Source organism: Panulirus ornatus, chromosome 58 (assembly GCF_036320965.1).
Source record: "Panulirus ornatus isolate Po-2019 chromosome 58, ASM3632096v1, whole genome shotgun sequence".
In the NCBI taxonomy this organism is placed as follows: Eukaryota; Metazoa; Arthropoda; class Malacostraca; order Decapoda; family Palinuridae; genus Panulirus; species Panulirus ornatus.
In genome coordinates, this window is record NC_092281.1 from 17,678,677 (window position 1) to 17,706,315 (window position 27,639).

Genomic DNA, 27,639 nt, shown 5'->3' on the forward strand with positions numbered 1-27,639 from the left:
CGTTCTCAGCGGAGTCCTAGATTCATTCATGTGGCCCTCACAGGACATCATCAATAACCGGCTACACTTTGCGATACAGGTTACAACCCTCATGTCAATAATGGCTTTCAGTGACTCCCCCTAAAACTATACAGGCATATATCTCTTCAGTCCCCCTGAGCAATATTCCATAACATCGAGGCATGATCTCCTGTAGCCTCATAGTTTTTGTCAGCCAGTTGTTCCTTCCAATTATTAATGAACTAGGAAAAAAAAAAGAATAAGACATTTACATTCGTCTCGAATAATGATTATCTCACCTCGCTCCTTCGATTCCCCAACATCAAATATCTTTAATTCATTTCCCATATATAATCGTACACTCCTACTGTTTCCTCCGGGTGTGTGTACCTATAACAACGTACACGCATCTACATAATACCATTAACCATTAATGGAGCAGCGTAGCACCTGGGTTGAGCTCCACGCACTATTACACTCCTTCCCTTTCCTATCTTCCTCTCCCTCAATCGCACTCTCCTGAGCCCTCCAACAGACCCATCGTGGATTCTTCAACTCCAAAAAACGTTTCTCTCCCATCATCAATGAAGAGGTATTTAGTATTTACGTGGGTTTCTCTCCAGTCACCACCACACTACCACTTACGTAAAGCAGAGACATTTCGTACGAAAACCCTACGAGTTGTACACCACACAAGGCTTCCATACACGGAGAGAGATTAAAAAAAATGTGGCCCATAACTCCAGCAGACCTGAGGAACCAGTGATTACGCATCCCACAGTACACAGAAGCCGACTTCCCCTATTCACCAAGAGGCAAGACCCCAATTTCACAACCGGCTGGAACCACTCAAGTCCGATGAACGAGGTTGAATCTACATTTCTACTCGGCACAGCCCAGTGGCTAAACCACCTCGGGAACCAACGATAAGCATATTCATGAAGATATTTTTTTTTCTGGGTTACTTACCTCTATACTAAAGTAGCCCCTGTCTACATAGTCCCCTAGGAACAGGTATTTTGTACAGTTGGGCGGGCCCCCGACCTCAAATAGCTTCATGAGGTCATAAAACTGTCCGTGGATGTCACCACATACTGCAAAGAACAAGACAATACATTAGTTAAAGGCTGTCTGGCGACTGTGGCACAGAACAAACGTAGAAAAAAATTTACATTAACACAAAATTCCTCAAAACAAAATATGGCATTTCAAAAAAAAAAAAGTGTAATAATCAAGAAAATAATGAGAGGTAGTCAAGTCAGACACATCAAAAAATTGTATGCAGTACTTGTCAATGTTCTTAATTTCCATGTATCGCCAATATATCCTCACAATGTCTCATCATCATGAGTATAATTCGTCGAATGGCACCCATATATATATATATATATATATGATCCCTCTCATGGGACTCTTGCAGCTCTGAAACTCCACGCAGGAGCAGAGAAATTCCAGTAAAACTCTCTCTCTCTCTCTCTCTCTCTCTCTCTCTCTCTCTCTCTCTCTCTCTCTCTCTCTCTCTCTCTCTCTCTCTCTCCAAAAACAGATGACTGTGCCCTTTCCTTCGTTCCTTTTTGGAAAGTAATACAGGGGGAGGAGGATTTCCAGCCACCTGCTTCCGCCCTGCGGCAGGTGGGAGCTGAAACACCCTCCCTTCTTTCATTTCAATACCGAAAGGACGGACCTTCAGGAGCCAAGCGAGGAGTGCTCACCCTCCTCGAAGGCTAATGCTGGAGTGTCTCATTGTGCGTGGATGCAACCAAGATAAAAAGTAGTAGTACGTCTGGAGGGAGGAACCTGAACGTTCTGGCCATGACTGAGACAAAAGCTCAGGAGGAAAGGGGAAAAATGGTTTAGGAATGTGCTCGGGGTAAAGTCTGGGGGTTAGTGTTGGGGTGAGAGCAAAGAAGAAGGTGGCACGTGTTCTGGAGGAGGAATTACAGGTTGGTGTGGGTGAAAATAAACGTAAATTATGAGAAGTGCGTGATTGTTAGTACTCATGCACCCGGTAGCGAGAGGAGTGTGGAAGAGAGGAGTGTGTTCTGGAGTGTGTGTGTGTGTGTGTGTGTGTGTGTGTGTCAACAATATCTTACAGCTCGCGCCAGTTTGTCTTAAAATATTCATGATCGCGTTAGACGAGAGCCGCCTGCACACACCACAACAGTAGTGGTGGGTCCGACAAGGGTAAGCCAAGGGAAGCCACGGGGACGGCAAGCGGGACGGCAAGCGAGTGCCTGTGGTGATGAGCCACGACAAAACGGGTGCACCTTCCCTCACTGCCATCTTTCTCGCGGCCCGCCGTGACATCACCACGAGGAAGTCGCTTGTCTTCGTGACTCCCGACGTTAGATTTTTCAAGTTCAGGCGGATTGATGATGACCTTACTTGACGAGTGGTGGCGCAACCTCACCGCATGCATGTTCGTAGGTCCATGACCTTTGCTCACACGCATACCCCAGTTTGAATCACACTCGAAGTATTGGTGATGGGTAGACTGGGGACAAATCATAAGGGTTGCCTGGGGGGGATTGGATGACTCAGGGTCGGTGGCTGGCTCGGGGCCAGGACTCGGTATGTCGGGAACGCTAGGCCCGTCAACCGTGGCACCCAGGGATGTGGGAGGGGGGTTCAAGTGTCATCTTCGCTCACCTTCTACTAACACTGAAAAATATCATGATGCTGATCACTTGTCATATATATATATATATATATATATATATATATATATATATATATATATATATATATATATATATATCCTAGCTTGATCAAGGTACCCATAATACTGATCAGCTCCTACGGAAGGACGAACAGCTGGGGTGACATCTGACCAAATGCCCCGTGCAGGATTCGAATCTATTTGGGTTCGACCCAAGGCGACCCCCTGAATGCGTCATGGTCAGCAACGCTAACTGCTACACCACGGAGGCCCATAATATATATATATATATATATATATATATATATATATATATATATATATATATATATATATATATATATATCCGGTTTAGCCTTGATTTCTTTTCACTTTCTTTCATAGCCGCTTGGCGTTCTGGAATTACTACCGCACATTGCCCCGAACTCCTGACCGACTGACTGCTCTGCTATCTTGGCTGAGGGTCTCCCTCGTTCGTCTCTATCCGGTCGTATATCAGATTTAGCCATACTCCTCAGTATACACCATGCCTACTCACGCACCAGGTTCGGGCCATTCCGCTTGGTGTGTTCTTTACGTAGGTACCTTGCCTTACCGAGCTAATGCCAGCCCCTGATATGTTACTGGACGTGCGGGGTTACTTAACTATAACCAGGTGAGGGAGGACATTACTATACATCATCATATTCCATGGCGCTCCACACCCGAGCGCCGAAACGTAACAAACTACATGTACGTATGAAACAGATGACCCGGATTGGTTTCAGATGGTTACTGAACTACAGCGACGCGAATATGATGAATGCTACTCACAGCATACGAACCTGAACGACTCATAATGATCAAGGAACGATAGCGAGTCGGGTCACTTCATAATGATACATACGCCAAGTCACAAGGGCCGAACATGGGATTTACGGAGAAAGCACGACTTCCCAGGGGACACTGTTCAAATTGGTAGGATAATTGCTGCCACGAGATTACACTGGAACTAATTACCTCACCTCCAGCTATATACCAAGACGTATACGATTCACACCACATATTCCATATTCCAACTATATAAAATACACGATTCGTAACATTCATGATTGACTTCCCGTATACTCTACCTTCTACCATCGGTCATAACTCATTTCTCATAATCATCTACTCGCCATTAACACGGTGCATAAAAATGTTACTGCTTATGATGTCAAGTTTTATTTTCTATAAAGCGAAAAATAAATATCAAGAATCCGCTAACTTTCGACTGGCAGGACGAGGCGATGTGACCCGCCGTCCAGTACTCTGGCGCCGACCGGCCCGTGCTGCATGGTAGTCCAGGTTCCTCTCTCACCCCAACCCCATTCTCTCACTCATACCCCAGTACCAGACCCATGCCCCATTATCCCACACCCGTGCCCCAGGCCTACACCCATAACCTCACTCATACCCCCTGTACCAGACCCATAACCCCACGAACCCCACTACTTTCCTTATCTTCATAACTCACAAACTACAGATTAACGCCCATTATTTTCATTTTCATATCGTCTTCTCGTAATTATTTTGTCTCCGGAAAAAAAAAAAATAAATGATGAACAAAATCGTATCTGAGATTTTCTTTTAAGAAACGTGTACTGAGACATCCACATTTTCAGTCCGACACGAAAAATATTTCCAGTATTGTTGGAGGAGAGAGGCTGGTGTACCTCATCATGGGTCTGTCTGCGAACTGCGAAACCCCGAGCATAAAAAGAGCACCTTATTGGCAGTAATTTGCGCAAGAGAGAAAGTGTGAGTCATATGCAGAGTGAGAGCCTGCTTGATACGGTGCCTCCTGGCTAGTCGATGACAGACGTACACATACACATCCTAGGGGGAATGGCTGCGACGCTAAACAGAAGTGAGGGCACCAGAACAACTTTAAGGTGAGTGACACAAGATCCCGGGGTTTGCGATCCAGCAATCCCTCAGCTGGGAAACCGTGTGTTAAAGTGTCAGCCAAGCCAAGCCACCCATCGACTTCCCCATCCATCCACCACCGTCAGGGTACCAGTCACATACGGTCAGCATGACACTCCACCACATCAGTCCGTCCTCGCTACCGTACCCTCCTACCATCATCTCATCCCCGTGCCGTGTTGACACCACCCTGCTCTCCTGTCTCCTCCCCTTCCCTCCCACCCATCGTTAGACCATCCTGCTCTCCTGTCTCCTCCCTTCCTTTCATGTTAGATTAACCCGCAGACCCGCCCTACCCACGTCTTCCCGCACCACATTAGAACACCCTGCAGACCTGCTCTTCCCACGTCTCCCCGCACCACATTAGAACACCCTGCAGACCTGCTCTTCCCACGTCTCCCTGCACCACATCACTCTCTCTTCCTTCTCCAAATCATGACCACAGGCCCTCCTCTAGCGGCACCGTACACCTTCACCAAGCCAGAACAATTCCCTTTACCACCACGTACGTGCGTTGCCTATCCCACACACCCTTCCGTCTAGCAGTTCTTTTCTCCCCACGCCATCTCGACCTCGTCCCGCCGCGATGAATCAAGAGCCTCCCGCTCCTCCCTCCACTGCCAGGCGCACCATGCGTCGTCCCCAGCCTCCCTCACCGTTCACCACCTACCTCGACCCCTCCGTCCGTCCCGGCCAACACAGACTCGGCCCCTTCCGCCGCCAGTGCCCCTTAAAACTCGCAATCGGTCAACCTCAGTGGTGGTGGCGTTCAACACCATCAACACACACACTGCCGCCAACAATGGCAACATGGTCCCGACGCCCCACCGCCGTCAACACTCGCTAGCCCTTGTCAACCTCATCACGCGGAGGACCGCTCCCTGCATCACCTCGCACCATGTGTGGACAAAACAATCCACATAGTGTTCACCGGGAGGACGTAACAGCCAGTGTTATACTTGGCAGTGGGGTTAGAGCGGTAAGACATGTGGCGGATGTCCTATCCACAGGAGGAAAAACTTCACAAGGGAATGACCAACTGGACAGTGTAACTGCTGTAGTGTGGGGTGGGAGTCTAGCGTGCAACAAGGAGTCTCCTGTGAGATGGGATGAAGGGGGGAAATTAATTAATTACGATGGTTGCAAAAGAGACGGGTTGTCAAGTGAGTGGCCACAAGGACTCTGTTCCAACTCACCCACACATCACAGTAAGTGTGTGGAGGGACCGGACATGAAAAAAAAGTACTACTATTGTTTTCATGATAAGAAAAAAAAATAATAATCTCCCGTGTGATGATGATGATGCCAATGCAGACTCTTGTACTCTGGGTCAAGTGCCCTACATGACACGGGAGATAAACACGACTATCTTTCGTATTAGCCCAGCTGGTACTCATTTCACCATACTCCTAAGGATCTCCTAGTCTTAAAAAGTACGATTCCATGCATACAGTTCTCATACTGACATAAATACGTGCTGGGATAATCAACAACGTGACTGAAGCCTCTAGGACCACTGCGAAACCTCGTGATTCCTCCACAAACCAACGCAAGAGGAGCCTACTGCCTCACTATCCCGTCCCCACCTCATCATTATATTAGGAATGTAGAATAACACATCAATGTCCTCCAAGAGAAACCCTCGTCACGCTCCACCAGGTCTTATGTCACCTGGCTTTCCAATGTACTCCAGCGGAGGGAGGGTCGCGTCCTGGTGACTGTACAGCGCGCCAGAACACCCCCTACCTTGTGAGCCTACCACCTCCTGAACTGCGTCATGTGAACCGAGGCACTGAACATTTGCCAAGGCCGGTGATTCACACCGGTTCAGGCCTTCGTTCAGACCACGTCAACTACGTTCTCAACATATTCCTCTGTTCATACCGATGACAGTACTACCTAAAGGTTGTAAAATAACCGTCATCACGTGACACTAACATCACTAATTAATAAACCCTGCATCTAAACAGTGCACCACAGCTCTGCCTCGACAGTTTACACACCGTCATGTTCAAAGTGATAGTTAAACTGATCTCCAGACGACAAATTTATGATTCCTGAGATGACGATACGACTGTTTCGATTATGATTGCGTGAACTATGACCTAATCCGCTCAGGATCAGGTCAAAAGCCAGGCCATCATACCCAAGGGTCGTACCGTCGTGCTCCAGGGGTTTAAAGCGATTTTCAGATTTCTTAAGACTTCTAATTAACATTCAAGTGATGATTTCAACAGCCTCGTTATCCTATACGAGTCTGGCTAAAGCGCCAACCTTATCATGCCCCCGGAGACCTACCGTATATCGAGAGGAGATCCATTATTAACAGTCTGATCGGAACCCTCGACCAATAATGCTGGTACATCTGTATCTGTCGCCACACACTCACATGATCTAGTATCCAGCTCCTCCCTCCACCAGGTGGCTCTGGTAGAGAATGGTACCTCCTCCCACCCCTCCAGGCTAACTTTCTTAACCTGATAATCTTACCTAGCTGGACACCACCACCATCTCTCTCTCTCTCTCTCTCTCTCTCTCTCTCTCTCTCTCTCTCTCTCTCTCTCTCTCTCTCTCACGTGTAGAGGCAGCTGGTTTATGGAAATGCCACCACCGGTTTCCGATATCGCCTCCAGCCGGAGTGTGGCATGCCTTATGTATAGTAAGCCCGAGTTTTGTACCCCTTATCATGGTAAGCCCGAGTCTTGTACCCCTTATCATAGTAAGCCCGAGTCTTGTACCCCTTATCATGGTATGCCCGAGTTTCGTACTTCCACGTACACCCTCTCCTCTTATACCTGGGTGTGTTGTGCCTACAATCAATACCATCATATTTCATAATACTACGATCTGAAGGGCAATGAAGTTCGAGGTACATCTGAACCCCTGAAACCTCCATCCTGACCTACATAACACTGATGATTCTAAAAAAAAAAAAAAAAAACCACTTCAGATACATGCGTCACGTCTTCACGATAAAATTAAAAGGAACCTTCCTCACTTTCTCGAAGGTTAGGCCCCGTCTTGACATACGACAGCTCAAGGGTCGCACCGTCATGTTAAGGAGTCACACCGTCGTGTTCAGAGAGTTTAAAAACATACCCAGAGCCAAAGCCCAGACAACAATAAGCCAGTCTAATGAATTACATCTTGTTATTCTCTTTCTATCAAAATTACATTTCACTTGGAATATTCCAAAACTATTCACTCGGAATATTCCAAAACTATTAAATCTCATCAATAATGACACACTCAAAAATAAATGACTGCTCACGAGTTCCCTGCTGAGTGGCAGAAGACCATCGGAGGTTTGGCCAGGTCCAACAATGCCTCGCCAACCCTGAATACCTATACCATCCGCCGACCACACCCCTTACAATCATCTCGACACACACCTGTACCATCCGCCGACCACAATTCCCTCCTCCTACAACCACCCCGACGCACACGAACCATCCCGTAACACGCGCACCATCCGCCGACCACGACGAATAAATTCAGGGGCATAAGAAGGGACATCAACAGCCACGATTATATCGAAAATTTCCAGGATCTCTCGACTCCACCATAGTTCACACACAACAATGCGGATGAATACCCGACTGGTGGGAGGAGATGTGACAACAGCCAACACTGGGTGAAAGACGGCGACCTACCCTCCCCCCCACCAACTCTACTGAGGCAGAGCGAGAAAGGAAGCGATTGAATATATCCAATGGGCCTTTAAGAGGAGGGGAGGGGGACATCAATAGATGTGGCTGAAGAGAAGGTCCTCTTAAGACCAGTGGGGGAGCCGGGAGAGCATTCTTCATCAACAGGAGTCGTCTGGTGAAGGAGGAGGGGTTCAGGTGTCTCTAACCCTTCACCTCAACCCAGACACTTCACGACCGACAGAATAACTACCGTCACCTCACACCTTAGTCTGAGGTCAGTGTATAATCTGAACCCCTCGACTTTCCCTCTTACCAATTATTTCCACCCAGGGTGAATGTTCGCTTAACAACATATTGATAAAACCTTTCCTTACAACACGTATTTCATATTATACAAACACACACACACACACACACACACACACAAACACACACACACACACACACACACACACACACATATATATATATATATATATATATATATATATATATATGTGTGTGTGTGTGTGTGTGTGTGTGTGTGTGTGTGTGTGTAAAGTTATCATTCCATGCCGATCAAACGCTGCGAACCAGCGTTGTTGATCTCAGTACATCAAAGCATATCACAACAACTAATGGTATTCAGTACATCCCAATAACCTTGTGTCAACAAAATATATATATATATATATATATATATATATATATATATATATATATATATATATATATATATTACTCTCAGGTTAATGTTACTAATCTTAGTGAGCATTCGGAGGTTAATCAAATATTCATATGAGGTGGTACGTGTCTCGGCCGCACCTCAAGGTGTGGGTTGTGAGGTGGTGGAGCAGGTGCAGCAGTATGGGAGGTGGGCACAGCGGTTGATGAGGCACAGTACGCCCTGACACCGACAATATCAGCACCGACAAGAAAACAGACACACCAACAGCTACAACAGAGCCAACAGTAACACAGACACACCACCAGCTACAACAGAGCCAACAGTAACACAGACACACCAACAGCTACAACAGAGCCAACAGTAACACAGACACACCACCAGCTACAACAGAGCCAACAGTAACACAGACACACCACCAGCTACAACAGAGCCAACAGTAACACAGACACACCAACAGCTACAACAGAGCCAACAGTAACACAAACACACCACCAGCTACAACAGAGCCAACAGTAACACAGACACACCAACAGCTACAACAGAGCCAACAGTAACACAGACACACCAACAGCTACAACAGGGCCAACAGTAACACAGACACACCACCAGCTACAACAGAGCCAACAGTTACGGCGGCATCACCGAACAGGTGATAAAAATAAAATAAAACAGCTGCAGGTAATAGCCAAAGGAGTAGTGACAAGAGCAACAGTAGCGTGTGTAGCAGATGGTGGGACACACAGGAGGTGGAGAGCCAGGTATGTGCCTGGCTGCCAGCCTGGCACCCATCAACCATACCCCTCCCCCTCCGCCTCACACCCACCCAACCTACAACTCATTAGCGCCCACCATCACAACAACACCCTGTATATGTCACTCTCTGTCCCAACACTGCTGCGCTGCCCCTCCCGTACCTCGCATCTCCTCCTCCCTGCCATACCACCCCCTCCTCTTCCTACACCAAGAACCTTAACCTTCTTCCCGAATGCCTCATCACGCCCTCTTCCTAGCCCCCCCCCCCCCCCCCACACACACACACACACACACCCACGCACACACACTCCAATGCTTCCAGTCAACACCCCACCGCCACCTCCTCTACGTGCACTGCTCCTAACATTCAACGCTACTACGTTCAGGTCTACGTCAACACGTCTCCTCTCCTAGTGAACTTGAGGGTGGGGAGGCGATGTGGTCTTGGGAGGATGGGTGAGACGATGTGGCTGTGGGTGGGTGGTGTGGACGTATGTGGGGAGGAAGTGTGGGGTGTGTGTGATGCGGGGTGGGGGAAGAATCTCCCGTGGGTCTGTGTGGGAGTTTATATATACAGGGTGACAGTGCGTAGCGCGGCGGTGAGGAGGGGTGGTCTGTCCCCTACTACAAGGGCAGCAGGGAGGCTAGGGGTAGGGAGGTTGGCAGCTGAGGTCAACTTGAACCCCGCCGCTCTGGCAAGAGGTGCAGCCACCCCCCCCCCCCCTCTCCAACGCCCCATCCCAGCCACTCAAACCTGTCAAGGTCCTGACAACATACACCTGCCACAGGCCTCCATCACCCACATGTCACGGGTCTGCAACACGCACCCGTCACGAGGAGCGCCACACACACACACACCTAGTCACTGGGAGCGCCACACACACCTGTCACGGGGAGCGCCACACACACCTGTCACACACACACCTAGTCACTGGGAGCGCCACACACACCTGTCACGGGGAGCGCCACACACACACGCACACATACACAGACACACACACCTGTCACGGGGAGCGCCACACACACACACACACACACACACACACACACCGTAACCTTTGTGACGATACACGACTGCACTCGCCCCCACAAATCAATAAACACCTGTCCCACTAAAGTTAACACTGACTCACACACTGATACCTAATCATAACAAACGCACGAGAAACACAAGACCTGCGGGGCTGAAGACTGTGTGTTTCTGATACCCACCACAACACAGGCAGCCGTCTTCCCCTGGACAACCAAATGATAACGGCGGGACAGGTGCGAGCGTCAGGGCGGCCAGCTGATAACAGCCTACCTGGAGCCACCGTTCACAGCGCTCCTACACCCCCCCCCCCTCCAGGTCTTCCCCTTCAGCACCCTACCTACCAACCTACTGAGTGACTGACTGACTGGTGACGCAGGTGTGGTTCTCGCAGTCGCTCAGGGAGGAGTCAAGGTAACAACAGATACAGCGACGTGCGGGTAAGCACGGCAGCAGCAGAGATATTACCTTAATTTCTGATGTTTACGTCGAAAAAAAACATCAATATAATCAATGTTTTCACTCCCGTCGACGACCTGGCGCACAGCGTTCGCTACGTGATTCATTTGCTAGCAACACAGGGGGGAGGGTGGGGGACACGTGCGCTGAGACTGGTTTTAGCCGGTGAAAGCGTTTGCCAACGAACAGGACACCTAGCAACACTCTTCATCTTGAGGGAAGGAGAAACAGGCACCAATTACGATGGTATAATTTCGCTTTAACAACCCGTAGCATCCGCGATTAAGATAAATCGCGGATGCTATGGGGTGTTAAAACGAGGTTTCTACAGGTTCTCTGGATTTCTAAATGCGTTTGTTTCTCCTCCTTTTATCATTCTCACATCTTTCCTGGTCTCCACCGACCCCGCCACTGTGGATCTAATCATCAGAGAAGAATAAAACCGAATGCTTTGGCCATGACGCTCCGCCTGTCTCATTCCGTCCTCTCAGTGCCAAACCACCACTGGAGAACAGTATCGGTTACATTCCAAAACCTGACGAGGACTGGTACTTTACCAAGATAATGCTGGCAGTGAAAGCGTTGAAGTGGTGGTGATTATGAATCGAGAGAGAGAGAGAGAGAGAGAGAGAGAGAGAGAGAGAGAGAGAGAGAGAGAGAGAGAGAGAGAGAGAATAAAGGTGAAAGTCGTTGGTCGTTAAGGCAACGCTAAAGTGTGTTTATCAAGGGGTGATGAAACTCGCATTGAACTGCCGAGTGTTTATTTGTAATAAATAAACGACAAAGTCCATTAATCCGAGCAACATGTACTTACCCCAAAAACGAACTGAACGCATCGCAAGTAAACCATTCCGACCGATCCAGCTACATTCATATCCAGTCCTCCAATTCCTACCAAACATGAACATCGTCAAAATCTAATCCCCCCCGCCTCATGCCAAGCCAGTAACCTCGTCAAATTGTAATTCAACGCCTCCTACCAAGCCGGTGACCTCGTCAATATCTAATTCTCCACCTCCTACCATGGCCGGTGACCTCGTCAAAATCTAATTCTCCACCTCCCACTAAGCCAGTAGCCTCTCGTCGGAATTTTAACTTTCCACCTCATGCGAAGCTCCTACACCCGTCAATACCTACTTCCCTACTTCCTCCCAAGCCAGTCAAACTCCTTCCATAGGACCACCTCCCTACCCACCAAACTTCCCTCCGCCAACTTCCTTACGATAATCAAATCCGCAAACTTTAATTATCGGTCACTCGCCAGCACTATGGCCCAGTGCATCCATGACACACCGCCCTCACCACCCCAAACCCTACCGTCCGCACCCGGCCAGCGTTTCAACCCTGGGGGGGAGGTGGGAGGTCGAGCAGCAGACAAGAAGACTGGGGTCGTCGAGCACAAATGCGATGCGTAGTTACTGATCTTAATCTTGCTGGCGAAGACGATACTGTGGCGTCAAGCCGCCAAGACGCGCAAAACGAGAGGAGTACACACGTTAGCGGAACACTTGCAGACACTGGGGGGGGTGTGGTCGACCTCGTCCGAGACTACGACACACACAGTGTTGCGAGGGAACGCCAAGACCAGTGTGTGCTAATATCTACATTCGCAAACAAGTTGAGGTCATGGTGCATGTTGTGCTGTGCGATCGCGGCTCCAACAGCTGGGAAGAGTGCGAGTGCGTCTCTCTCTCTCTCTCTCTCTCTCTCTCTCTCTCTCTCTCTCTCTCTCTCTCTCTCTCTCTCTCTCTCCTCAGTATGACGGTATGACCCCTCGAGGACGATGGTAAAGCTGTAAAAAGATCAGGTCAAAGGCCGGGCCGGCATACCCAAATATGGCACCGCCGTACTCGAGGATCGTGACGCCTAGCTCCAAGGGTCGGGTCGCGCCGTGCTCAAGGATCGTATCGTCTTTGATGATCGTAATAGTCGCGCTTAAAGATCGAACAGTCTTACTCAAACATCTTACCGCTGTGCTGCAGGATCGTACCCTCTTGCTCAATGGTCGTAACACCGCTCGTGCTCACGGGTGGTACGTACCGTCTTGCTCAATGGTCGTACCGTCGCGCTCACGGTGTCAAACCAGTAACTATTACAGAAACTTCCCAAGACAAAGAAACATTATCAAACCAACGTGGTTTGCTGTACGTGTATATAAATACCAATCTATCACTGAAGGAGGTGCTATCATCTTGAAATATTACAATCAATAACATTAAATATTCGGAACAGTGCGCGGGCAGCTTGTTCTGAAGAAAAGCTTTGGTTATACCGCTGGGTTCTGCATACAACAACAGCATATCAGCTGCTGGTGCTGCTGTTAACAACAGCTACCCGGTGAATACTTGGTGCAGTCTTGGAAGGGGGAGGATACTTGCTACCCCAACAGCTTGTGCTAAGCCTAGGCTGCTAGGTTGGGTCGCTTGTCCACCAAGCTGACAACATATGCTACTGCTACAAGTGCTGATAACGACAGCTGCCTCCTAACATTGCTGACAATAGTATCAATCAGCTGCAAAAGACTGACGGCAAGAACAGCTAACTACTACTAGTGCTGATAACCACAGCTAACAGCTGTCATTGCTAACATTAACGGCTATTAGGTGCTGCCTCTGACAACTTTGAGATACCTCTGTTAACAACTAACACTTTAGGTCAACAGTAGTGTGCATTCAGCAAGTAACAACAATAATTACCTCAACCAGACCATCACCCGAGCCTCTACTACATCATGCAACGCCAAGACCACAACCATACCAATCACAACCTCCATCACCTTACAACTACCATTACACGACCTTGAACGACCATCGCACCAACAACCACATTATACAAACAAACCAAACAAACTACCAAACGACACGCGACACCAACCACCAGAAACCCTCACCAGCACTACTAGGCCATCCATAACCACCACCATTCTGCCCATTACACCTCCACACAACTACCAACACACCACTCACAACTACTGCTAGATCCTCCACTCCATCTATTATATTTGCATGACAATCACCATTACACCCACAACCACCAACAACACTCCACCCGCCACACCATCCACAACCAGCAACGCAGAACCCACAGCCCTCATACCGCCACCTGCAACACCCATGACATAAACCAAATTCTGGTGTCCATTCACTTCTGAACGGCTTGCGAGCATAACACTTAGAAAACCTCAGGACACTAGCGTGTTAAGATGAACTGTATCATATCGTGCGTGTCTGCAGTGTGTCCAGTATCTAGGTGTGATCGTCTCCCTGAAGCAAGGGGAGAGAGAGAGAGAGAGAGAGAGAGAGAGAGAGAGAGAGAGAGAGAGGGGGATCAGCCACCAGCAGAGTCAGGTGAGGTCATGCCAGGCCAGGCCGAGGCTTCATGCTACATGCCCTCGTTCATGGTTTTATAATGCTTGAAGAGGATGCTTCCTTCACGGGCACGCCACCAACACCAGCAGGCCGGGCCTCAGCTGCAATGCACCGCTCCACCCTGTACGGGCCACGGACGCTTTAACCTCTTGAGCGCGATGGTACGGACCTAAGGCTCAAGGCTGGAAAGCCAGACCGTCATAGCCAAGGGTCGTGTCCTTGTACTAAAAAGTTCGAGCCGTTATGCTGAGGCAGAGGAGGAAGAGAGAGAGAGAGAGAAAAACAAGCATTAAAGCTCCTTCAAAGGAAACATAGTATCTCCTTCCTTAAACTTTGAGGCTTAGAAAATGTGGAGGATACCACAAACGACGACCAGCTTTATAATAATAATGATAATAATAATAATAATAATAATAATAATAATAATAATAATAATAATGTGGCATTCCAATTGAGTGGAGGTTACTAAGTCATCCCCAAAGATGTAAGTTGATATACAGTCGACTTACTAATTAGATGATTTTTTTCTTTCTAGCAAGGATTAGGACGAGGCTGTTTCTATAGGAGGTCTGTACGATCTAGGATGTGCTCTGTGCAGTGTTTGTGTCGAGGTGCAACTCGGGGACGAGGAACCTTAGGTAGGAGAATGTGACAATGGCGCGGACGGTGCTCTGGCTTCATCCCAAACTGTCGTATGGGTATGTGTGTACCTAATCAAATACCTATTACTTATTTGCATTTGTGTAGCTGTACAGCACAGGGAGAGAGAGAGAGAGAGAGAGAGAGAGAGAGAGAGAGAGAGAGAGAGAGAGAGAGAGAGCACCATCAACAACTGCCGACATGGTAAATACACCGAGATTCAGGAATAACACAGCAGTTCCCGGATCAGTAACATGTCCACACCTTGTCCCTCATACCAAACCCCACCAGGGGCCAACACTGTAGGCACCAGGGCCAACACTGCAGGCACGAGGGCCAGCACTGCAGGCACGAGGGCAAGCACTGCAGGCACCAGGGCAAGCACTGCAGGCACCAGGGCAAGCACTGCAGGCACCAGGGCAAGCACTGCAGGCACTAGAGCCAACACTGCAAGCACCAGAGCCAACATTTCGGTACCATTGCTCAACCAGACCTCTTCCCTACGCTTGGGTGAGTCTTTTGCCTCCTATGAGCCACGGCCTTATCAGTGACTGACCTATGACCTCGCAACACATGTAACCTTCACACGTAACGCACTTATTACCTGTCGTGACCTGCAGCCTTCTTCACTGCTAACTGACCTGTAACCTATGACCTACAGCTTTCCTCGCCGTTAACCTATGACCTCTCGTGATTCGCTCTCCATCCTATGACATTCCTCACCCATGCCTGACCTATGACCTTCTCCATTGAAAATGCTCTCGCTTTGTATTTAACCCAAAATTCTTATCTATACGCTCACTGGGTCTTTGGCGTAGACTGTCGCTCGTAAATATCGTGAAGCAGTCTCTCTTTAAAGCTCTATGTGCACTTAAAATTCCACGACATTCCCCTGTTGTTTGGTGCAGCTTTTATCAACTTCCTTCAAGTGAATGAAACCTTCAGTCCAGTCGGACAGTGTTCTACTGTTGTGCGATATGACGCTTCACAAGCGCCTAATTTCCCACCCCACCCAACTGCAACTCTTGACTTCGTCACAGTTCCGCTGTAGATCAAAAACAAAAAAGAAAAAAAAAACTTGCTCTGCCTTTCCGTTAGGTTCCCCAAATATCGAACTTTTCTTGGGGGTATATGCCATACTTTTCACTCTCCAACGTTTCACTAGCCATGCGAGAGCATGAGATCCTTGGTAAGGGTCGGCAAAGTTCTCCTGGCCAGAGGGATCCAAACACCAGCGCGCCTCGGTCCACACACACACACACACACACACACACACACACACACACACACACACACACACACACACAAACTCATCACTAGCCCAAGGAACTCGTGACCCCCCAGCCTCTCCGGAAGTCCACCCATCCTGACATCCAAACACACAATTCGGCAAAACAGCTACAACTGAGTTGAAACCCGTGTTAAGCTCAGTTTTTTGTTGCCGTCAACACTCCTTGAACGCGACAGTACAATCCTGGGGTATTGATGGCTCGGCTTTAGGCCAGCCAAAGCTCACGTCATCAAGGGTCGTCCCGTCGTGCTCAGGGCGTTTAAGGGCAGGGCAATGATCATTCCTGTGGCCGTGACCCAGTGCGCATGACGCCATCCCTACACCATGTCTGCCTCTCCACGAGCCAGACCGATGCTGGTGACGCCCCTCTCACGGCCCACAAACTACTTTCTCTGCCGCCAATGACGGCAAAGGAAAGCCCGTGAATACGGCGCAGTCTCACACTGTCTGCATGTGTGGCACTAGGTAATGAACAGATGAACAAGGGGGGGAACTAAACCATCTTTGAAAGAATAAAAAGAAAAATACTACTGACTGACCAACTTCAATACGTCATACAGTAACATGTAACTGCACTCACGCCTTATACCCTTAAGGCACGAAACTACATCAGCCTCTAAAGGTGTTAGGGAACATGACAAACTAAAGGAAATATATATTCTCATGAAGCAGAGACCTCCCGGCCAAACGTACTTCCTCCCAACGACCACAGCACAGTTCGCTGTACATAACACACCCTGCACACAACTTACCGCACGCCATTCTCCCGTTGGCGTGACGTATCTACACCAGAAACGGATTGCTTCTGAGTTGCAATAGGATGATTCCTACTCCAGCGTGCATCTGACAAACAGGCCTAGGTTAAAAATCGAAATTCAGCCGAGGCTTGGGCGAAATGGAAGCGAGGCATGATTATCATCCTTCCCAACACAAATAAAGTTGCCACAGAGGACACCTGTGGCCAGGTGGAGCTGGCAACTCACAATACAAACACACGTGTGAGTGTTTCACCTGGCCCACTACTCTACACCAGCCGGGGATATAATGCACGCACACCACTCTCCACACATGTGATACTAACTCTAGACACGACCTACCCTCCAATGGTGTCACCCAGTCTAGACATGAGCCTCCCTCCAATAGTGTCACCCAGTCTAGACCGTCCCTCCAGTGGTGTCACCCAGTCTAGACCATCCCTCCAGTGGTGTCACCCAGTCTAGACATGACCCTCCCTCTACTAGTGTCACCCAGTCTCTAGACACGACCGTCCCTCCAGTGGGGGTTGTCACCCAGTCTAGACACGACCGTCCCTCCAGTCGGGTTGTCACCCAGTCTAGACACGACCGTCCCTCCAGTCGGGTTGTCACCCAGTCTAGACACGACCGTCCCTCCAGTCGGGTTGTCACCCAGTCTAGACACGACCGTCCCTCCAGTCGGGTTGTCACCCAGTCTAGACACGACCGTCCCTCCAGTGGTGTTACAAAGTTCATCATGTAACCTAACTCATGACCAACGTTACCCATCTTCGATGCACTGCTAGTAATTTCCAACGACGTCACAGAGTCTAGGCATCATGTTACCCTCTGGTCTAGTCGGCATCACACCCTCTCCTCCACCTTCACCATGCCACCAACATTTCGAGCTGTGAGGGGGAGGAGGGGGCGCAGATAAGTATAACAAACTTGATTTAACGATTTTTTTTCTCTTTCTGTGAAGAGGGGAGATATTAGTCTTGTTCTGTCTTCAAATCAATTTTCAGAGTCTTTCTGGCGAGCGTCCCATACAGCCTACACATACGTTACAAACACACACACATACACACACAGCAAACAACCAGGGAGCCACTTTCTAAGCATCAACTGGCGCATCACAGATCAATGATATTCCTCCAACGGGATAATCAGTCATCAAACAACCCAAAGTCTAACACGGACACGGATCCATAAAAACACCCTGACGTGTTGAGGAATGTGCGACACTTGGCGTACCAGGAGATACCTCAAGTACTACATCAACCCCGGGGTGTGACTAATGCTTTCGCCCCCCTCGAATATGAAGCTTGGCCCAATTTACGCGCCTTGATTAGCTTAGGGGAGACGCGTGACTTGAATCAACAGCCAACCCTCGCGCCCATACTTCGTCCCCAGGACACACGCAGGAATAAAACGCTATCCTGAGGTACAACGCAAGAACATTTAAAAAAAAAAAAGAACGCGAAATGAATTTATTTCCGTAATAAGTGTCGTTTAAAAAGAAATCTGAGACAGCGGCTCAATACACGGTGGCGGATCTGATGTCGTATACGTGTTAGTGCGTCGGAGGGATGGTCGTTGCGCCGGCAGCTGCTGATGCGGTAGAAACACCGCTGTCAGGAATAATTACCAGGTGCAGGGATGTACGTCTCACACCTGCTACTGAAGGAGGAGGAGGAGGAGGAACGCTGGTGTCACGAGCGTTAAATCAGGGGCTCAAGTGTCCTGAGCTGGAAGTATACGTCCTCTGATGCCCCATAACCCGTGGCCTTCCACTGTCTCTAAGGGTTCAGAACCTCTGGGGTAGACGGTACAACTCTTTATATATCAATAAACGAGGAAGATGAGACCTTCCGAACTGGTTGACACCAATATTCTGGTCAGTCTCTCATCAAAGGCCCCACATACCGTCACTGAAGAGAAAGATGTGTGATAAGGCAGACAGACGCCCAGCCTATGACGTAGCATCTATATCAGTGAACGCTCTTAAATACTACCTCCTGATCACACGACATGTGGGATCAAGTTACCTCCATTCTCACACAGATAGAACGAACCACTCCATGACAGGTGGCTCGTAATCATGCCCTTCAACACAACAGTACTATCCTTAACAACCCGGCGGTACAACACGCGGTTAGGACGGTTTCCTCTTGACCTGACCTAACATATATTATTAATACATTTTTCTAATTATATAACCCCATGATACCCGTTTATGGGGTTCCTGGAGCTTCAAGACTACGCTACGGTCAGTAGCATGGAAACTATGGACTCATGTGGAAGATAAAAAAAAAAAAAAGTTCCTCGACGAAGTTGTACTTCTTATCTAATGATGATGTAACGTTACAGAAGCGGAGTCTGTAACGCGCATATATAACAGGCGTTATGTTGTACCCCCTTCCCCTCGAACATGTATTTGGTCTTCTTTATCAAGTACGAGGATGGTGGTGGTGTCCGCTCGCTTGCCTCCCTCCCTCACTCCCTCCCACGCGGTGCCCGGCCAACTCCCAGGTCCTCCGAGCCATTTTCCCGGCCAGAATAAATTACGTCACCACATCACAATAACCCCGCGACCTGTCCCGGTGGACCGACCTTCTATGATTCAATAGTCGACGCCAATGCATGGGAATAGCCACGATTTCGGCACATATTCAATTTTTCACACCTATTACAGGCACACTCGCTCCTGACGCCTTCCACCCTCACTCACACACACACACATACTCTCTCTCTCTCTCTCTCTCTCTCTCTCTCTCTCTCTCTCTCTCTCTCTCTCTCTCTGCCCGTCATATTACTCTCACCCTCGTATCTGTCCTTTCATCTTCACCAACTGCTCTCTCCTCGAGCTTTTCCCCTTCCCCTCCCTCTTCTCCATTTTTCTCCTGTATCCTTCTGCCTGCCCACTCACCATCTTCTCTCTCCTGACCCCTTTTCCTTTCACTACCTCCATGCTACACATTCGTATCCTTGTCCCACCGTCTTCACCTACCCCTTCTTATACCTATTTTCACATATTCCCCCTTTTCCTTCCTACTACTCTCTTTCTCTCTCTCTCTCCTCTCTCTCTCTCTCTCTCTCTCTCTCTCTCTCTCTCTCTCTCTCTCTCTCTGTGCAAGCACCCGTGCGGGAGTGCATGCGCGTGCCCGCACGCGAGAAACGCATTACGTTCCACGAAATTCGGGTTTTCCCTCACTTGTCACCGTCAAGATGATGTCAACCTTCGTGAAGTTTACGAAGCAAACACCAATTTCAATTAGGATTAACAGATAAAAATCAGATGCCCCCCTTCCAAATCACACCTATTGAAAACTTTAACCTTAATTTGTGTGGGCAAAGGAAAAACGCGAGTGTGACAAAAGTAGGGTGATGCCGTGGCGAAAGAGTAGGAGACGGGGAACACAAACCTGTCCACCTTCAGTACGAGAGAACAGGACCAACCTAACCCGCGGACAGACACTGGGAAGTGTGTGTGTGAGTGTACCTTTCAACAGGTAGATTCGCAAAGTCTCAGACACTTCCAAAACTTTAACTCGCCCTACATCACTGGTCTCCCGTGCGACAAACTGTTAAAAAGTATAATGTCAACAGATTTCCCTGGGGGGTCACCAGGTCATCAAATATCTCTCAACCTCTCAGTATGCTGACCATTTTCCTGTCATTCCCCGACGCCTGAGGACCACTTCGTGTGGCCAGTCTACTACCTACCGCCACCGATGCCCCCGAGTTGCAATGCCATCTCTCCAGACACTGAAAATATCAGTCCATTAAAATCGAGGATCTAAGGATGAATCAGGAGGCTACTGAATGCGTCCGGTTCATGTCCTTTTAGTGATCGTGTTCGCTCGTTACAGGGACGAACGTTTGCCCTGAGCCACGCGCGTCCCTTTCAGTGCCACGTCTTGCGCTTGTAGGAAGGTCTAATTTGCTATAGATGAATATAAAGGCCAGCAAATGCTAAGCAACACACACAAAAAAAAGCCGTATGGCTCCAAACGATGCTCATAGTCTTTTTTTTTTTCTCCAATGAAAGACCACGACGTCAAGTCATTAAGATAACCGTATCTTGGGATTGTCTTTTACCTCGTGTTCCATTTGGTCACAGTCGCGCAGGGAATCCAATCGTTTCGCATTCCTTCACCCCGTGCGTCCTCTGTAGCCAAGCTGGTCGTCGAACGTGCAACTGAAATGTCTGACGCTGACACTGTGGTCATTTAAAAAAACACGGGGCATCTCTTTGGGGGACTAGACATATTTACCTAGGGTAATATTGCTATGTAGGAGCTCGACATATGTTCTGGGATAACATCGACGAAGAACACATACCCCTGGGGCAGCCCTAGGATGGCGGAGGGTCATTAAGTATATCTACCTAGCTCTCTATCAGCCTCTTATCATCGACTCTGTTCCCATGTACAGGATGTGGATGAAGTGCAAACAGCTTTTCAGTGCCCCTACACAGAGCAAAGTTTGGTCAACTGTGCCAGATGAACCGAGGGTTACACGCCAATACAAGCGCTAAGAAATTCTTCCTTTTTAAAAAAATACATTAAGATCGCTGGTCAAGACACACTAGGCGTCCCAGCTCGTACCTCCGTCTTCACACACTAAAACCGGTCTTCATGCGTTGGTTAACATATCCTTGCGGCCCCCAAGCAGGGCTGCTCAGGTGTGAAGACATTTTACCTTTCGGAAGAGAAAAAAAAAAAATCTTTCACGGAAAATTGAGAACAGCCCCTCCTGTAGCAGTAACCAATGAAAAGCCTCCTGACTTAAAAAGAAAAAAATAATCAACCAATACGAACAACCGTCCATGACAGCCAATGAGAGTGTTCTTCCCAGTCAAACTAGAGCCACAATGTTTATCCCAGCAGCACATGCGTACCTCATACTGGTCCAGCGGTGAGAGAGAGAGAGAGAGAGAGAGAGAGAGAGAGAGAGAGAGAGAGAGAGAGAGAGAGAGAGAGAGAGAGAGAGAGAACATCTGTGCAACATCACTCTACCTGGCGGAGGACCAGCCGAGCCATCTGACCCATCATGACTCGCCACCATGCCCGGTGGTGAAGCAAGAGCACCATGCCACAACCTCCTCACCAGCAGAACACACACACATACACACGCTCTATACAGCAGCTCGTCTTACCCAACACCTAATCTCAAGTGCGTAATCATCCGACAGAAAACATGGAATCGACGTATTCAACACACAGTGCACGTACGCACTTTAAAGAAATCTGTATTCTCGTTGAACTACGGAGTACAACTGTACGACTGATAAGATGCACGTACACACTACTCGCCCTCGAGCGCTTGACGGTACGATCTTTGCGTATAACGACGCGATCTCTGACCTCACTCAAGGGTCGAGTCACAAGCCGAGGGACTCAAGTTTCATACTGCCGTGCTTAAGTAATTAAGCAGGAATGACAACTATCTACTCGGGGTGAATATCATCCACTTTGAGGCAACGGAGGAGGAGGAGGAGGAGGAGGAGGAGGAGGAGGAGGAAGAGGAGGAAAACAGTGAATTCTGTCAGTCTACGCCATTTGCTTGGTGGCTGGCTGAGCTCGGTAAAGGTCAGGAATGACCCACCTGCGTTCTCGTTGCTTCCGGTCCTTTACAGTGTAAAGGGAACGTTTGGTTACAGTGTTGTGGGGCTGACCCCCTCAACACTCACCAGCTCAGGCCTGGAGAGCCTCTCCGCCGACATCCTCCCCATCGTGACTGGTGGTGGTGTTATGTTTGGCCCAGGGTTGTCAGGACGGGCGGGCGGCGCGGCGCGGCGCGGGGATAACAAGTCCCCGCCACACATCCTGTGCTGTGGATATGCAGCCAAGGGAAGGAGGGGTGGAGGAGGACGGACGGGCAGGGGGGATGGGAGGTAGACGCGGTGGGACAGAGGGAGAGAAAATTTGCCGGTGGCCCCAGGGAATGCCGTCCCCAACGACCTTGACTGCTGCCTTACGTAACATTAGACGCTTCCCCGCACCAGTCTCCCCTCCCTCCCTCTCTCCCTCTCACCACCACCACCACCACCCGACACCTTCCCCTCCTCCCTCTTGCTCTCCCCACCCCCACTCTCTCTCTCTCTCTCTCTCTCTCTCTCTCTCTCTCTCTCTCTCTCTCTCTCTCTCTCTCTCTCTCTCTCTCTCTCTCTCAATCACTTCTAACGTCCTTCCATTGACTGGGATCATCCAGTGAGCATCCCCACCCAGCATTCAAGATTAATCACCATGACCAGAATGTTGTGACGGTGCGCAACCCCTCCCCACCCAGCCACCCACCCACCCACACACACACACACACACACACACACACACACACACACACACCCACCCACACACACACACACCCACCCACACCCACACACACACACACATTATGTGGAAGGAATCATATGTCCACCACTAACCACAAGAGGTCCTATATCACCGCTTAGGTAGGCGGTGCAACGCTTCCGCCACATCAATAACCCGTCTGTGCTGGGAAGGGTTCATCTCGGTCAATATGCTCACAAAACCCTGGGAAAGTCGGGCGGTCAAACGTCCTAGCCCAGGTGTACCTGGGTGAGCCAGCACAGGTATATACGAGCCTTTAGGTGTGTGTGTGTGTGTGTGTGTGTGTGTGTGTGTGGTGTGTGTGTGTGTGTGTGTGTGGGGGGGGGGGGGGGGGGGGGAGGTGTTGGTAAAAGTCCGCCAGCAACGCTGGTGCAGAAGGCAGCCCCATGACCCGGCATATGCGGACATGCCACAAGCTTACACCATCCTCACTTGCACTTCTAACCGAGCCTTCTCTCGACACCACTCCTGACACTAGTCCTCAGGCTACCGTGCTTACTGTCACCCGCTGGGGCGGGGAGGAGACGGAGTGGGGTCGGGCGGGTGCCGGGAGGCGGAAAGGAGACGGGATAGTGGGAGACGGGGGAGAGAGAGAGAGAGAGAGAGAGAGAGAGAGAGAGAGAGAGAGAGAGAGAGAGAGAGAGAGAGAGAGAGAGAGATGAGGTTGGGCGGACAGGGGCTTTGGGTGGGTGGAAAGGGCAGAGGGAGCTGACCTCGTGTGGGAAAGAGATGGTCAGTGCCTTAGTGTTCTGATTTCGCGATGGTTCATCTTCCGGGGTATATAAATATGGCACCAAAAATACGTTTCCGGCAAAACACAAACACACACACACACACACACACACACACACACACACACTTCAACCATCTCTTCCATTTCAAAGTATTCCCTTCCCTGGTTTACCTCCTCTTCTATGTCTAATCATCCTAGCAAAACAAAAAAAGAACAAGTAACCGAAAAAAAATCAATTCCACAAAAAAAAGGTGATGGATGACTGGTAATGGAGAGGGATGGGTGGAAATAAGCTGTGCTGGTAGGTAGACAGTACATGGGAATGGCGGAGGCACTTGGAGGACAAGTATTAAGCATACTGAGTACGGAAGTCATTCCATGGACACCGTCATAAAACCATGTCATGTCGAAACGGGACGTGAATCATTCCAGCGCCCCTCGCCTCATCCACAGAGTGAAAGAGGTTCTTTTTCCCTCAAAAATAAAAGGGAAGCAATATGATGGAAAGTTTCGAGTCTTTTCATGTAAAGTCTCCTGCCGGATGATTACATCATGTGAGGTGTTAGTGAGGACAGGACTCTGCTGGAGGAGAGCAGGATGAACTGCACGTGAAGAAGGAGGGGCTCAGAGAAGTCTGGAGGAGGCAGACCTGCACGTGAAGGGAATAGGAGGAGGAGGAGGAGGAGGAGGAGGAGGAGGAGGAGGAGGAGGAGGGATGTCTAGGAATGGTGGGATTAGGTGAAGTGGAACGCCTCCAGGGGTGGTGGAAGACAGGAGTATGGAGGGAAGAAAGGGGAGTGAGGAGGGAATTGGAAGAGGGAGGAGGAGAGGATTGTGGAGATGCAGAAGGAAGCTAGAAGTGTTGAGGAAGTGGAGGATGAGGAAAAGGGAATATGGATGAGGAGCAATAGTAAAAGAATAAATTGGAGAATAAATTATGGAAGAGGAGGAAGGAATGGGAAGTGAGGACTACAGGATAAAATTGGTTCGAGTGGAAAATGGAAAAAGATATAAGGGGAGAGAAAAGAAGGAGGGAGTGAATATGAGGTAGGAGGTAGTGACTGTGGCGAGGAGGAGGAGGAGGATGCAGTGACTGTGAAGTGTGAGGAGAAATGATGCAATTATTATGAGGTATGAGGAAGCAACGACTTCACAGCAGGAGGGAGAAAGCAGTCAACTGTGGAGTAGGAGGGAGGAGGACAGTGTGAAGCAGGAAAGGGAGGCAGGAGGGAGCGCCCGCTCTAACGAGTACAGTCTTAAAGCCTTTAGTCCCACCCAGTAATTCTGATCCTCCACTGGAGCGATGTGCTCGGTGAAGGACCCTTGGATGTTTTCAACCTCAGTAGTTTTTCCCTGTAATAATACCATGTTCGTCGGCACACTGCAGTACCCCACTCGGGATGGAACACCTGCTTCTCAATAGTTAGTGTTATCATTTGTCCCACTTCTCTCACCCTGAGTGTTCTCAATACCCAGCCTATCATCATCGAGGACTCCACGTTTCTTTGTTGTGTTCTCCAAAGGTAAGTTCGAACGTCCGACTTCATCAATCAGACCTTTGAAGTGTCATTCCGTTTTCGATTCGAAACCTGCCTTGATTTCTTTCTTCCTTCTCTAGTGGAGGAGCTAGATTCTTTCCCTGTTGATTATTTTACTTTCATTAATGACGCACTGGAAGACTCCGTGTGTGTGTGTGTGTGTGTGTGTGTGTGTGTGTGTGTGTGTGTGTGACTTTTCCTTCTTCAAGGCTTTAATATCGTCAGCTGATGAGATGACATTATTTAACTCCGAGGTTGGGCACAGATGATGATCGTACGTGGCAGTCTTGCCTTGCCCTGAACATGAAGAAGAACGTTAGGGTAACAAGAACACTACACTGCACTAGTACATCGTAGTGCTGACTTAACCAGTGTGTGTGTGTGTGTGTGTGTGTGTGTGTGTGTGTGTGTGTGTGTGTGTGTGTGTGTGTGTGCGTGTGTGTGTGTGTGTGTGTATAATGAATACAGGGAGGCCCTCATCCCCAGTTGGTAACTTGCCTCACATTCACACATACATTTGTACAACCCTGTGTACTGAAACTTCTGGAGTGGCTGTGATGTCTCGCTCCAGTCACGGCGCGTGGACTGGTGAAAAAAAGAGTGAGTAAAGCAACTAGCTCTCCTACAGAGAGGAGGACCTTTAACAAAGCTGGCAGTAGATTTAGTAGGGTTACCCATATTGCCAAGGGATCAGTTTACTGGAAGGAAAAAAAAATCGTCCAAACTTGCCCGTCATTCCTCTCGAACACATTCTGTGCTATCACTCCATGGTCTGCGTAGATAAGCTCTCTCTCTCTCTCTCTCTCTCTCTCTCTCTCTCTCTCTCTCTCTCTCTCTCTCTCTCTCTCTCTCTCCAAACATCTTTTACGAAATGAGGCAATAAATGCACTGCACTGTAGTTCGTTCTCCGGGCATCGCTGCTCCCCTTACCTGGAAACTTCTCAGTAAATAGTACTACGCATTGATCTTAGCCAAAAAGGCCGAGCTATACACATTACAGTCACCATCGAAGATGTAGCACACTCATCTCCTACTAGAGAGAGTCTTCCAGACTGTCATTACAGGTCTGAACGCCCTAACAGCACTATAATTTGAGGCGGACCAACATCTGATGGGGGTCATACAGGAAGGCCACTATCAAATCTGTTTCAATTTCCAGTAACGACCACATCCGCAGAACTATCTCGAGATCTTACGAGAGCGGAGGAGCAAAGAAGCTTATCTTTCACATACACTCGACCTCTACCTCCTGTTCCATCACGGCCTGAGAGAGTATGTCAGGATACATACTACATCACTGACGCTATGGCCCCTTTTGTATGGGATCTAGGAAGACTGCAGGTCATGTACCCGCCTCAGTTCATACTCCAGTCAAGGATGGGATTTTATCTGGTGTTTAGAGTCCTTGGTTGTTGATGAAAAAAGGGTATTACGCTCTCTGCGTTTCTTTCGTATACGCGTGTGATGCCATACGGGTACAGTATTAATGTCTTTCTGGCACGTTACATGTTGGAGGTCAGGTCTGCTTCATTCAAACCAGAATCCAGTTCCTTTATATGGTTGACAGTTCAGTAATCAGACGACCTCGTCTCAGTCTCTCTACACAGCGTTTACTTCCTCTTGTGGTCTGTCTATACGTATAAGTACGGTGGTGTCCCCACGTAAGGGTGTTATGATGGTCTGAGCCCTGATACATTGGCTCCGGGCGTCTTGTATTTCTTCCTACGTCTTCCACATGAAAATAAAAATAATCTGATAGGTTAACAGCCTCTGATTGGCAGCGGCCAACAAAGCATCTTCAGGCGATAATAACTG

General features: G+C 48.9%; 1 protein-coding gene across 4 annotated transcripts in view; it reads right to left on the reverse strand.

The window, feature by feature from the left end:
- Positions 1 to 27,639, reverse strand: part of LOC139766591 (serine/threonine-protein phosphatase 2B catalytic subunit 2-like) — a 401,759-nt gene that overhangs the window by 118,508 nt on the left and 255,612 nt on the right. For all 4 annotated transcript variants that reach the window (XM_071695445.1, XM_071695444.1, XM_071695446.1 and 1 more), the window contains exon 4: positions 970 to 1,094. In XM_071695445.1, the coding sequence (XP_071551546.1) occupies positions 970 to 1,094 (125 nt within the window). The remainder of the gene's footprint in view (positions 1 to 969; positions 1,095 to 27,639) is intronic.